The sequence below is a fragment of the Athalia rosae genome, chromosome 6, assembly GCF_917208135.1.
Source record: "Athalia rosae chromosome 6, iyAthRosa1.1, whole genome shotgun sequence".
Taxonomy (NCBI): Eukaryota; Metazoa; Arthropoda; class Insecta; order Hymenoptera; family Athaliidae; genus Athalia; species Athalia rosae.
In genome coordinates, this window is record NC_064031.1 from 10602936 (window position 1) to 10615196 (window position 12261).

Here is a 12261-nt window from a genome sequence, read left to right on the forward strand (position 1 = left end):
CCAAAGGCTATAGGCTCAGAAAATTTTGAATTTCGAATTTCGGCAATTCTGAAGATCCTTGTTTTTGGTAATGTGATGTATTCACGATACATATTATGCAACATTATACAATAATCAAAACAATTAAATATTTGAAAACAATTAGTAATATTAAGACTAAGCCTATTTGATGGTGACAGTAACTTACGATAATTTAATGTAAATTGATCAATGGTAATTTAAACGAGAGTATAAGGGTGATGAGATTAATTGGCAACATAACGTTTCCGAGTCTTCTAAAAAAATAATTTCTCTTCTTATCTCTATAGCATAAGTCGGTTATTAGTTACCGCTTTTTCATCTATAAAAATTTTTCAGTACGTCCAAGGTTGTAGTTATAGAATATTTGACAAACGAATCGAGTGTTATTTTAATTGATAAATCAAACTATCGTTGGAGCCTGCAGAACCATAGGAGTTCTTCGGACTTTCAAAGCTTCCGGACTCATTGGGGATCTGGTCATGGCTGCTTGCTTCGTCAAGTGATCGTATCCGTACAATACGGCGAGAGGGCTCTCCTGATCTTCGGTCTTATTGTGCGAGTAAGATTTACTCTGATTCTGACTCTGAATTTGCGATTGATCGGAGTTCCTTGGCCGATCGACGGTGGAGGTAGGGCTATAAAAAGCATCTGCCGCGATGCTTCCTTCTTCAACTTCCTGGCTGTAGTCGGATCGTTTAGATCTAAGTGCGGCGTAGAGGCAGATAGCAAATAGACCAAGAAGAAAGAGAGTCCCGACTGCAGCGGCAGCTGCTATCAAACGCATCTCCGTGGGATCTCTCACAATTAAACGAACATTCGTTGAATCCCTACCCTTCTCACTCTCAACGAGCAGCGTGTAAACTCGCGCATCTTCTTTCTGCAAATCTTTTATCTCAAGTTTCGCCCAGTAGCAATTCGTTACCATCTTGTTCTCGATAATCGGCTCCAAAGGAAGCGCCTCGTACTTGGGTTGAATGCTCTCTCCTGTTGAAATATTTATGGATACAATTCGAGGATTGTTATCGTGATATTTACGCCGTCACGATCCTAAAATAATCACACGGTTTTCAATTCAGTTACCTGCTCTAATGTGCGAACTTCCCCACTGCCATGCGACCAATCTAGGGGGAGGTCTCGAGCAGAATCTGGACCTCAGTCTGTGAACAGGTTCGCCGATCCAACCGGTCGACCGGAAATCAGCTCCCTCCCCATTATCGCCAGGCGACGATGGCCCGGTTTGAATTTCTGGTGGCCCCGTTACGTGTAAAATATATCTCGCATCGCTAGCGTGTTCTCTCCGTACTCCGTTGATCACGTTGTAGGCAACGCATCTGTACTCCCCCTCGTCTGACCACTGGACATTTTTCAGTCTTAGTCGTCGTCCATCTTCTCCACCCCCGATCGGATTCGTTATCATCTCGGTATTCGTACCTCCGCGGAGATGAACCCACCTGTACTTCGGCGAAGGGTTCGCATCGAAGGCACCACATTCAAAAGTATCCAAGGTAGATCCCAAAAGAGCTACTACGGCCTCTTCCTGTTTCGCCGATGCCCCGTCTAAACGACGGTCGCTCACCGACGCAGGTCTCGGTCCATCTGAATGGAAGTAAAAAATTGTCAACATTACGGAAGAGTGTTTTGATTGTTCATTTCAATTTTTTTATTATAACTTATCGGGACTTACATTGAACATCGAAGCGATAGTGAGCAGGTGAACTTTCCCCGATAGTGTTCGTTGCTTTACAGGAGTAGAGACCTTCGTCGGTGCGTTTTACTGGTTCGAATCGGAGCTCTGAACCGACGAATCCTGGCTGGCTGGAGTTTGTTAAATTTTCCCTGAGAAAGACCGAGTCTACCAGGCCTATAACTGGGTCGGAATCCTTGTACCATTTTACAACAGCGGGTGGATTGGCGTCCACGAGACATCTCAAAGTTAAAAAACTCTCGGAATCCTCTAGCGCAGCTGCCAGGGACCTGGGAGTCGTCTCCAGCTTCACTTCCGGTGCATCTTTGATTAAAATACAAATACTTATACACTGTGAATGGAAATTAGCCGGTCACTCGGTTTTCGCTAACGAACGACTTACGAGTTTCGTAAAGTCGAAGTCTTGAGCAGCAAAATCATTTTTGAAAAACCTCGATACGATAACTGGGTCGGTCGCGATGTTCGATCAAACATTTATGGGCAATATTCGCTTTAGAGTCGTATAACTCATGCAAAAAAAATCGTACGAGAAAATTTGAGAGCGCGTTTTGAAGAAGACACTTCAACCTTCAAAATGACATCAAGAAATTCAAATTCAACGACTGAGACACCCTTTTCAAAGTCAAAAGTTTACTTCACGTTTTCGACATGAGTCGAATCAAGAGAGTGTAACTAGCGAACGAAATGATGCAATTCAAATTAACTGAAAGTATCTGAAAGGTGAAGCTTCAAACATCAAGATGCTTTTTTTTAAACTTCCTACCTCGATTTTTCGAGAAGTTATGAGGCTTCGAAATTGAACGTTTTTCGGATCGAAAACAGGGTGATATTCAAGTTTTTCGTCACAGTGTATCTGTTTATCATTGTGATCGTGGAATTCTCGAATGTATTTCAAGTACACTTACAGTGAACATCGAGTTTTGATTCCGCAACTGAAGGTACGACACTCGCAGGATGAATGCTTAGGCATCTGACGGGAAGACCGTGATTTGATCTTTCGCCTCGTACCCGAAGAAGGCTATGCGCTGCCCAGGTTCTCGGGTTGTCCACTTCCGTGGCATTCGTTTGTTCTCTCAGTGGAACGACTTCGTTCCCTCCTATGAACCTTCGGATGGAACGGGAAAAAGAACATTTCATACAGATTTACAGCTCGGTGACGGTATAACGTTGAAATTATTTTGGACGAAAATAACGACTGACCATTTTATGAGGGCCGGTGGATTTCCATATCTCGATACGCAGGACAACGTCGCCTCTTGACCCTCCCTCAGGATCAGACTGGACCCCAATATAGCTCCTCCGAGTTCCAAACGTGGTTTTCGAGGGCTTACTGCGATGAAAAAAAAAAGAACCGAACAGGATGAACAATTTTGCGTATAAAAGAAAAGGTGTGTGAAAAGTGAAAGTGACACGCGGCAAATGAATTTGAATACGAATAGAACCTCTGACTAATAGCCGTGATGGAAGAGAGGTGAGAGCGTCTTGGCGGGCGAAGTCCCCGGGGGTGACCTGGCACTCCCAGAGGCCGTCGTCAAAGTCCAGGGAGGCTCTTCTTATTAGAAGGGAACAGTCCCCCTCCCGATTACCGGCCCACTCGTATTTGTCCGGATGAATGCCCACCGGTTTCCGGTCCTTCTGCCATATACATTGCCCCCTCTTGTCCTTCACTCTACACCTTAAGCGGACGTCATCCCCGGACGAAACTTCCTGATACAAAGCGGGCGTCTCCTCGAATCTTTGCTCTGCTCCAAAAACTCCAAATGCCGTTATCCACTGCAGGATTGCTATGGCCAACCCGCTTCCGGTTCCGATGTTCATTTCGAATAGATTTAGTCACGACGTACGATATCAACGGTTTATTTATCGTCTCACTGCGAAACTTCGTTACGGTACAATTTATACAACAGTTTTTCGTCACATCATAGCGACAACACTGACGTATAGTCGCACGTTGAGCCTGACGCAAAATAACAGAACGGGATTGTGGCTTTCCATTTACTCAAAGAGCTGTTGTTGCGATACCGAATCGACGTACTTCCGACTTCCGACGATACCACCTGTTGCCTTCCCCGAGTATACCTATAATTCGCTCGATAATTCCACCTCGCCGTATGTCAGTGGCGCGTGTTATGCCAGACGATCGGTTTATTGTCACTCACTTCTTTCGAAATAAATTTTACAAGTGTATATGAAAATTAAATCAATATTTATTACTCCGTATTCACATTCGTTTCATTCGTATCACTTTGAATAGCTACGATACCGTTTGAATTGCTAAAGGGTACAAACTCGCGCGGCAAAATGATATTTATTCTTCGTATTCACTCGATGAATTTTTTCGAAGGGAGTCGAGGATAAGAACTTTCCTTCCCGTATTATTCAAATTGACCAAGTTTTCGAAAAAATTTCTCTTCGACTCTTTCCAGGAAGTCGGTAGAGAGACCGAGTGACCCGAGTCGAACGAGGCGCAAAGTTGACTGCATGCAGTTGACTGCTGCGGAACGTGTTTGTAAAAGCGAGCCAGCGACTCAGACTCAGACCCCAAACGAAACGCGCTGCAAACCCATGCGTGCGTATCCAACCCTGTCTCCTCTGCTCGGTACCCGCTCGCTTCTCTGTTCCTTCCTATTCCTTATTATTCGACCGTGTTATCATACGCCCGTGCCACGGGGGCCGCCGTCTATTTCATCGAACCTGCAAGTACAACATTAATTTTTTAGTATATAATTTAACCGCTCCACACCGCGTCTCGAATGACCTGTATTTACCTGGAACCCCTTCCATCGTTTCAGTCCATTCTTAGTTTTGAACATGAACGCGTAACGCAGAGAACACAATTCGAACAATAACGCTAAAATGTCCGCGCCCCCTCCCTGTCGCGTGCGAGGGCGGTGTGTAATTTTGGATTACGTGCAATTTTTCAAAAATCGTTTCGTCGATTTTTAATCCATATTCATTTCCGTTGTCCGCACGATCCGGCTGTGGTGAACGCGTTGCGCCAAAGCGAGGACCTAATAGTACCGTACATTTGCGAATGATACCGTAAACTTTGACCAATTGAGGAATTTTTAAAGAAACTCGAATCAACCCAGTCGTATAAATAAGCGTCCCGAATTTAGATAAGAACCGATATCCATCATATCGCGTTTTTGATTAGTCTGGACGCGAAATCGGTTGCTTACCATTGGAAAAACTGTACTCGGTAACAGAATAAGATTGATTCCACGGATCATTGAAGCTTTAGACGTACCGGAAATCGACGCGAATTACGAATCGAGTTGGCATATATGTATGTATTGTAATACAGATTGTGGGTCACGTTATGGACGAATTTAATTTAAACATTTTATGCATTGTACATGAACAAGCGATATCGGCACGCCCCAATTCCTCTAGGTTCTGGAAGATGGCTTCAAGAAGGAAACGGACGATTAAAATCAAATTCAAAGAATAACTTCGCCGAACCCGATCGTAACAACAAATCCGTAACATCGACACCGATCTGGGTCGATCCTATAGGAATGAAACGCGCAGGATCGGGAGAAATGTTTTGGGTTGGTGGGTTTATAGGAAGGTGCAAAAAATCAAAACAAATATATATACATGTAAGCACACTAAACACACATTTTTTTTTATTCAGAAATGATAATGAAAAAAAAATGAAAATGTGTTTACAGCCATGTTCGTGATATACGACAACTTATCTAATATTACAAATTACTTATTTGTATTATTACTTATTTATTTTTTTTTTTTCTAATAACTAATCAAGTGATTATATAATTATCAGACTTATTTCGATCTATGTTATAACATAGTAAAAGTATGGCGAGTTTGGTATACAATTATCAAGTTACGATAATATTAAGGAACGATAAATTTGAGGGAATGCAGTAATTTGGGAAAATTACTTTTCGACCGGCTTCTTCTTCTGGTCTGCTGCTGCTCCCTGTTGCTCTTTAGCTGCTTCAGGGGCATCCTTAACCGCCGGTTTCCCAGTCTGTTGGATCTTGATCTGCCTTTCACCCTCGGCCTTTGGCTGCTCCTTCCTGGGCGCGGTGATGGTCAAAACCCCGTCAGATGACAGGTTCGACGACACCTCGTCGATGTTGCACTGGTCAGGGATCAGATATCTGCGTTCAAACTGGCGAGATATCCAACCGTGCTCGTCTCGTTTCTCCTCGTGTTTGGCCTGGACGACCACGCACTTGTCGACGACCTTTACGTTGATCTCCTCCGGTTTGAATTGCTGCACGTCGAGGATAACCTTGAACTGATCCTTGTCGGCCTTCACCACCGACGATCCGCCATTACCCTGACGAAGCAGTTCACCCCATGGTCTGTAGTATGCCGATGGATGCAAATGTGAACTGGAACGAGCAGGGGCGTTCGCCAGGGCGTAAATTGCCGGTAGCACATTGTAGTGTGATGTCGTAAGTTGCTCAGGACGAATTGGTAGGCCGAAGTGCTGGTCCAGGATGCTGTGAGGACGCTCCAAGTCTTCCCACCAGTCGGAGAACAGCATTGGAATGAGAGACATTTCGATGATTTTCTTCGGTTGATTCAAAATTTGCTTTTGAAGATGATCAAGTGATGATCTCGATGAACACTTTTCAGGTCGATAACTTTTACTCGATAATATCGCGTAAAGTTCGCAGGTGATTCTTATCGCTTTGGTAGCTCTTCACTCTGAGGATTGCTCGTGATGAACTGATGCTCGAACGTTGAAACCGCTGCGTATTTATCCCCGGCGAGCCGGCTGAGCGTGCGCTGGTCGGTGGTGGGGATGGATACTCGAGAATGTTCGCGAAGCGCGTAGATTCGTCTCAGCTGTGTTTGCGTATAATCGATAAGAAAAAGCTGCATTTGAAGCTTTATTTCGTAAGATTCTTCGAGAAACTGCTCGTGCCAATCGAGCAGGGAACAATCCAAGGCGAAATATTTCAACGATCAAACGTTTTCGTCTTCAAAATCAAACAATTCAGCGAGTAACGACGATCGAGTGTTCTCGAAATATCTCGAAACTTGCGATCAACTGTGTGTGCGCGTTTATCTCGATCATTCCACAGAGTTGTGGAGACTATTTTTAACGCTCCCTTCTCGGCCTTCTATCACCATAGCTACGTAATATATTTACACCGATGCGATGCAATGCGATGATAATTTGCTTTTCGTTACAAATTTAGTTTGTCATAAATATATCCAGCCGAAGAATCTAGCTTATTCGATTGCATGCGGAGGCTTCGTACGAATGCCTCGCGACGTATCCAGAAAATTCGGCATTGATTACCGGCGCCGGCCGGCCTCCGCCCAACGCATGACGACCTCGTGCAACGTAAATTGCATTGGGTACGACGTGTACGAAACGGAGACGCAATTCACCCGTAATATCGTAGTCCAGGATACTCCCGAAAATGCTAGAAATTTACAGAATATTCCAGAATATTCTAGAATGTTGTAGAATATCCCAGAATATTCCAGAAAGTTACAGGTTGTTCCAGAATATTCCCGAACATCCCTGAATTTTCCAAAATATTCCAGAATAATCCAAAAATTTATAGAATATTCCCAAATACTCTGGAGAGTTCTATGTTATTCCGAACAAATTCGAGAATATGTCACTCAAATTTAGAAATAATGTATACATAGGATAATACGTGTAGAACGATATTCTTCAATCGGAATATTCAGATTTGAATTTTATCGTCGTAATATAATTGTACCAAAATATTTGTATCGGGCGAGATTAAGATGCGTACATGTAATCGGTGACACGTAATGTTCATAGGTACGTAATATACTAATGTTTTGACCGTTGCGTCAATTAACCGTGGTTATCATTTCTCAGGAAAGTTTTTCATCTTCGAACTTAGAAACTATGCAAAAGAAATAAATCATTTTTAATGCCGATGAAATAATAATTTCTTTCTATGATTATGCGAACGGAATAGGAGGTGCTGGAACGGTGTAGTTTATAAATAATTAAATAATGAACGAGACACAGTATATACTATTGTAAATAATTACTTTTCTTTATTATACAATAAACATCATTTCAGTCGAGAGAAATACATAATTCTCGTGTAGTTACATGATGTGCTACGCGATAGTACATACAAATATCCATTCTTAATTTATATATTTATAAAATCAATGACCATTATAGTTAATACTTAATATAACACGAATAATATTGAATAACATGAAATATATCATGGAAGAAAAACAAGAATTAGGAGTTTATAGATTTATGCATCGAATATAACGTAAAATGTGCAGTCTTATTTGTCAGCAGTTTTATTTAGATTCGGTTTTCTCGGCCGTATTTTCGATCGATGCAGCTGGTGGTCCGTTGCTCGCGATATCCTTCACAGCAGGTTTTCCAGTGTGCTGAATTTTGATCGGCTTTTCACCCTCGATCTTCGGCTGCTCCTTCCTGGGCGCGGTGATGGTCAAGACCCCGTCAGAGGACAAGGTAGACGATACTTCGTCGATGTTGCACTGGTCAGGGATCAGATATCTGCGTTCAAATTGACGAGATATCCATCCGTGTTCGTCGCGTTTCTCCTCATGCTTTCCCTGGATCACTACGCACTTGTCGGCCACTTTTACGTTTATCTCGTCCGGTTTGAATTGCTGCACATCCAGGCTGACCTTGAATTGATTTTTGTCGGCTTTTACGACGGATGATCCTCGCTCGTTGTGGCGCAACAGATCTCCCCATGGTCTGTAGTAGACACTCAGCGGACGTCTGTGCAACGGAGACACGTAGCTCGGATGTGCTAGCTGATCGGGACGGAGTCCTTGGCCGAAGTGTTGGTCCAGGAGACTGTGAGGCTCGTCCAGGTCTTCCCACCAGTTGGAGAACAGCAACGGAAGCAGAGACATTTTCGGTGTAAGTACTTTGGGCGATTTTACACAAGAGGTATTCTTGGTCTTGAATTTATTTCTGCGTTGAGAATACGTTGCAGCGAAACCTCGAAAGATTGCTAGACTTTGACACAATTGACAACTTGTCGTTTCCACGATTCAGAATGTTTTGAAGCCGCGGGACAGCCGCTCGGTATTTATAGGTGGTTTTGATTGCGTCGACGCCGGCACGAGTGGGGGTAAAACTGCTACGGAGTATAATGTACGGCGCGCAAATACGCATCGGCTGTAACGTACGAGAAATTACCAGAACTCGGGTGGGCGGCTTGAAATTAGAAAATTATTAATACGAATGTCTGTCATTTGTTTGGATTCTTATGCGAATCGAGACATCGGTTCATTTTATTCACGAACTGTCAGTACAGACGCGAATTACACGTTGCGACTGTACGAATTGGTCGCGTACGTAACGGTCGGGTATTTCGAGTTCTTTCGGTTTCCAGGTTGTTCGACGTAACAATAGCAAGGAAAGATGTTACAAAGACCAGCTCTTTATACCTCGCTGTATAAGCTGTTCTATTGAAATTTCGCATACAGCTGCTGTTCGCAGAAGGTAATCGATCTGCACCTAAAATTCCGACAGCTGCGATCTATTTCAAGATATTCGCGAATTGCGAAGTTAGCAATAATTAAATCAGAGGATTGGAGAATCGATATGACATCGAGGGGATTCGCTGTCTTTCTTTTCTCATAAATATTTTCACCGTAGATTCGCGGTGCACGTATGCAAGTGTGGGTAGGGGACGTACGATGCTCGAAGGTTCTACAAACGTCGCGTCCTGCGCTCTTTATCTTTCGCGTGCTTTCGACGTTCCTCCCCACCTCCGGCGTCCCCACCACGGTAGAACTGCAGCTGGCCGAGCATCGAGCGCATATATATCGGCGCGGTTTCCGCGCAGAGCCAGATTTAAACTACCTGCAAACGAGAGTAGAAGTTCGTACGAAGATTACACAAGCGAATTATTATCTAATCGAGATTACGACCGACCGATTGTTCAATCTTGGCTTCACTGAATTGAAAAGAAAACAACGCGAAAGATGTCCGTTCTACCGCTCCTGCTTTCCGATGGCTGGGATGAATTCGAACGTCCTTTGAGTCTTTTGAATCGTCACTACGGGATGACCATGAGACCGGAAGATCTGTTCGATAATTATTCGCCGAGGAGTACGGATATCCTGATTTACAGGCCCGTCAGAAAATTCGGAAGAAGATTCCAGCCCTACGAGACGCACGAGAACAAATCGAAAGGTGCTTCGGTCGTGAAAGCTGATAAAGAAAAGTTCCAAGTTACCCTCGACGTACAGCACTTCACACCTGAGGAGATATCTGTGAAAGTCGTTGGGAACGATGTTGTGGTCGAAGGTAAACACGAGGAAAAGAAGGACGATCACGGTTGGGTTTCCAGACAATTCGTGAGAAGATATCTCGTACCAACGCAGTGCGACATCGATCAGGTGAAATCGAATTTATCCTCCGATGGATTACTGACCATCACCGCGCCGAGAAAACCCCAACCAGCCGTCGAACATCGCGAGAAGGTCATAAAAATTCATCACACAGGCAAACCAGCCCTGCAGGAAAACAAAGAGCCGGTACAGCAAATCTCCAATGGAGAAGAGAAAGCTAACAAAGATGCTGGTAAAAATGGGGACCTGAGCCCTAAGGCGAAGGAGAAGTTGATAGCGGCTGCGTAAAATTTAATAAGATTTTGTTGTATTTTAACTAATTATGAAATTAAGACTGATTCGTTACATTACCTAATAATTCAGCATTTATTATCATAAGAATAAACATTGATGTCACTATGTAAAATGTACATATCATATACAGCCATGTATCTCGTGACTCTATAATAAGTTCATTATTTCCACTGTAATTGTAGCAATAAACTCGTCTTTTTCTATAAAAACTCGCTTATATTATTCTCATATCTGGATAAGGATCTAATTAAAATTACCCTATCAATTAAATAAGAAACTTTATCCTGAGGTCTTACTGAAGAAAATTGTAGAAAATAGTCGGTCGATGCTTAAAGTTTTTCATTGAAGATTCTTTTTCAGAAATCTATAGAAATCTGGAATATAAAATTTTCATCCACGGCGCAAAAAGTATTACTTTTTCTCCCTGAGGTACGCGTACCTGTCTGAAGACGAGACAGACGTACGTGTCTGTTTTACCACGACCCTTGTTATAATTCTTATTTGCTAAGAGATGGCGCCACTGATGCCAACCCCTAAATTTTGCCACCCTTCCCTATGCCATCCCCCGTTCGATCTCTCCGCTTTTCAGTTACTCGCGAAAAAAAAAGATGGCGCTATTAGTCGCTCGCAGAAACTACCCTTGTGGCACTAGCAATAAGAAAACAATGCGTTTCGAATAACTTTTTCACACAATTCGTTGCAATTTTTTACTTTACCCATATCTCAGATTGATAAATGAGAATTTAGTGTATAAAAGAGTAAGAGCAATTTGCCGATTATTACTCGTCGAGATCACCAGGCATTTGGACGGTTTTTTGTTGCTTGTAGCCGGACTGAGTAAAACAAAAATTGCTCAGCGATTTTAACGGTACCAATATTTTTCAAGTTTGCCTTTGATTAGACGTAACGTTGTCACAAACATTCTCACAGTAATTAGCTAAAATTCGCCGATCCGGGATTTTCCATTTTGTTCTGAAGTCAAACTGTCAAATTATCATACGTAATTATAATACAAGGGTATGTACATAGCCGGAGGCCCGAGTACCCCTTTATAATAGACGGCATGTTACATGTATATATTTTTAATTACCGCAAAGAGAAATTTCTGGTTAAGTTAACTTTTATAAAATTATTCGGAAAATAAGTTGTACCTACCTGAATTTTTATGTACACGTATTGTGTAATTGATGACGACTAAACGTGAGTAAAAGTAATTATCTGTCCGCGTATTGGTTCTTTTTTTTTATTTTTTTCTTTCCTTTCAGTTTTGACGATTAGAGTTCGCGGTGCATTCGGTCGCAAGAAAAAAATTTGCAATGAAATAAATTGAGAGCAAAAAAAAATCGCTATCTTTTGTCTTAACTCGTAGATACTACAAAGGATTTTGAGCGTATACGTACGTACCTCTATTCGTCGTACAGACGTACGATAAATAAAATAACAATCCAAATCATATATGTATAGGTATAAGGTATGCGTGTAGGATTTCTATTTTCATTACGAATAATATCACAGGTCAATGATGTTTGTCGCGGGAATATGCTGCTATAATGGGACCCCTTTGTGTAATACTATCAGAGAGATTGATATTTATATCAAATTTGCGAATGTCCCAACTATAGTCCGTATTCTACAGCAATTATTATGCAATAACTTTACGAGATAAGCGTATCAATTTGCCTGCTACAGGCAGACGAACGGCCGAAATGTAATATATACATAATACATAGCATACGTATGTGGACAGGTATGTACATAAATTTATATACACGTATGTGTATATATATACAAAGCGTTCGATAACGCTCACCCCCGTTCCCTGCAATGCAACGAGAGGGGAAAAGCTATCGTTTTATAATTTATTTCTCTCGTGATTTTGTACTGCAAGAGTTCACCTGTTTTTT

At 42.3% G+C, this 12261-nt stretch overlaps 4 protein-coding genes across 4 annotated transcripts; 1 reads left to right on the forward strand and 3 right to left on the reverse strand.

The window, feature by feature from the left end:
- Positions 1 to 64: 64 nt before the first annotated feature.
- LOC105688818 (hemicentin-2-like) lies at positions 65 to 5194 on the reverse strand. The gene is made up of 6 exons (XM_012405369.3): positions 3169 to 5194; positions 2927 to 3056; positions 2632 to 2831; positions 1706 to 2029; positions 1102 to 1617; positions 65 to 1005 (listed from the first exon to the last, which is right to left on the reverse strand). Exons 1-6 carry the CDS (start codon positions 3542 to 3544, stop codon positions 422 to 424), a joined length of 2130 nt encoding a protein of 709 aa, XP_012260792.1. The 5' UTR covers positions 3545 to 5194; the 3' UTR covers positions 65 to 421.
- Positions 5195 to 5326: 132 nt separating this feature from the next.
- On the reverse strand, positions 5327 to 6448 carry LOC105688805 (protein lethal(2)essential for life-like). Its single transcript, XM_012405356.3, has one exon. The coding sequence runs from the start codon at positions 6264 to 6266 to the stop codon at positions 5634 to 5636; it is 633 nt and encodes a 210-aa protein (XP_012260779.2). The 5' UTR covers positions 6267 to 6448; the 3' UTR covers positions 5327 to 5633.
- Positions 6449 to 7734: 1286 nt separating this feature from the next.
- LOC105688807 (protein lethal(2)essential for life-like) lies at positions 7735 to 8759 on the reverse strand. The gene has a single exon (XM_012405358.3). It carries the CDS (start codon positions 8612 to 8614, stop codon positions 8024 to 8026), a length of 591 nt encoding a protein of 196 aa, XP_012260781.2. The 5' UTR covers positions 8615 to 8759; the 3' UTR covers positions 7735 to 8023.
- A 153-nt stretch (positions 8760 to 8912) lies between these two features.
- On the forward strand, positions 8913 to 10566 carry LOC105688812 (protein lethal(2)essential for life-like). The gene is made up of 2 exons (XM_012405362.4): positions 8913 to 9209; positions 9366 to 10566. Exon 2 carries the CDS (start codon positions 9695 to 9697, stop codon positions 10349 to 10351), a length of 657 nt encoding a protein of 218 aa, XP_012260785.2. The 5' UTR covers positions 8913 to 9209; positions 9366 to 9694; the 3' UTR covers positions 10352 to 10566.
- The last annotated feature ends 1695 nt before the right edge of the window (positions 10567 to 12261 follow it).

Bases quoted from the DNA above. Each gene is read 5' to 3' on its own strand.
- LOC105688812 (XM_012405362.4), top strand. From the start codon at position 9,695: ATGTCCGTTCTACCGCTCCTGCTTTCCGATGGCTGGGATGAATTCGAA.
- LOC105688818 (XM_012405369.3), bottom strand. From the start codon at position 3,544: ATGAACATCGGAACCGGAAGCGGGTTGGCCATAGCAATCCTGCAGTGG. The intron at 3,057-3,168 runs GTTCTATTCGTA...TTTTCATCGCAG, and splicing joins ATCACGGCTATTAGTCAGAG to TAAGCCCTCGAAAACCACGT. The intron at 1,006-1,101 runs GTAACTGAATTG...ATATTTCAACAG, and splicing joins AAGTTCGCACATTAGAGCAG to GAGAGAGCATTCAACCCAAG.
- LOC105688807 (XM_012405358.3), bottom strand. From the start codon at position 8,614: ATGTCTCTGCTTCCGTTGCTGTTCTCCAACTGGTGGGAAGACCTGGAC.
- LOC105688805 (XM_012405356.3), bottom strand. From the start codon at position 6,266: ATGTCTCTCATTCCAATGCTGTTCTCCGACTGGTGGGAAGACTTGGAG.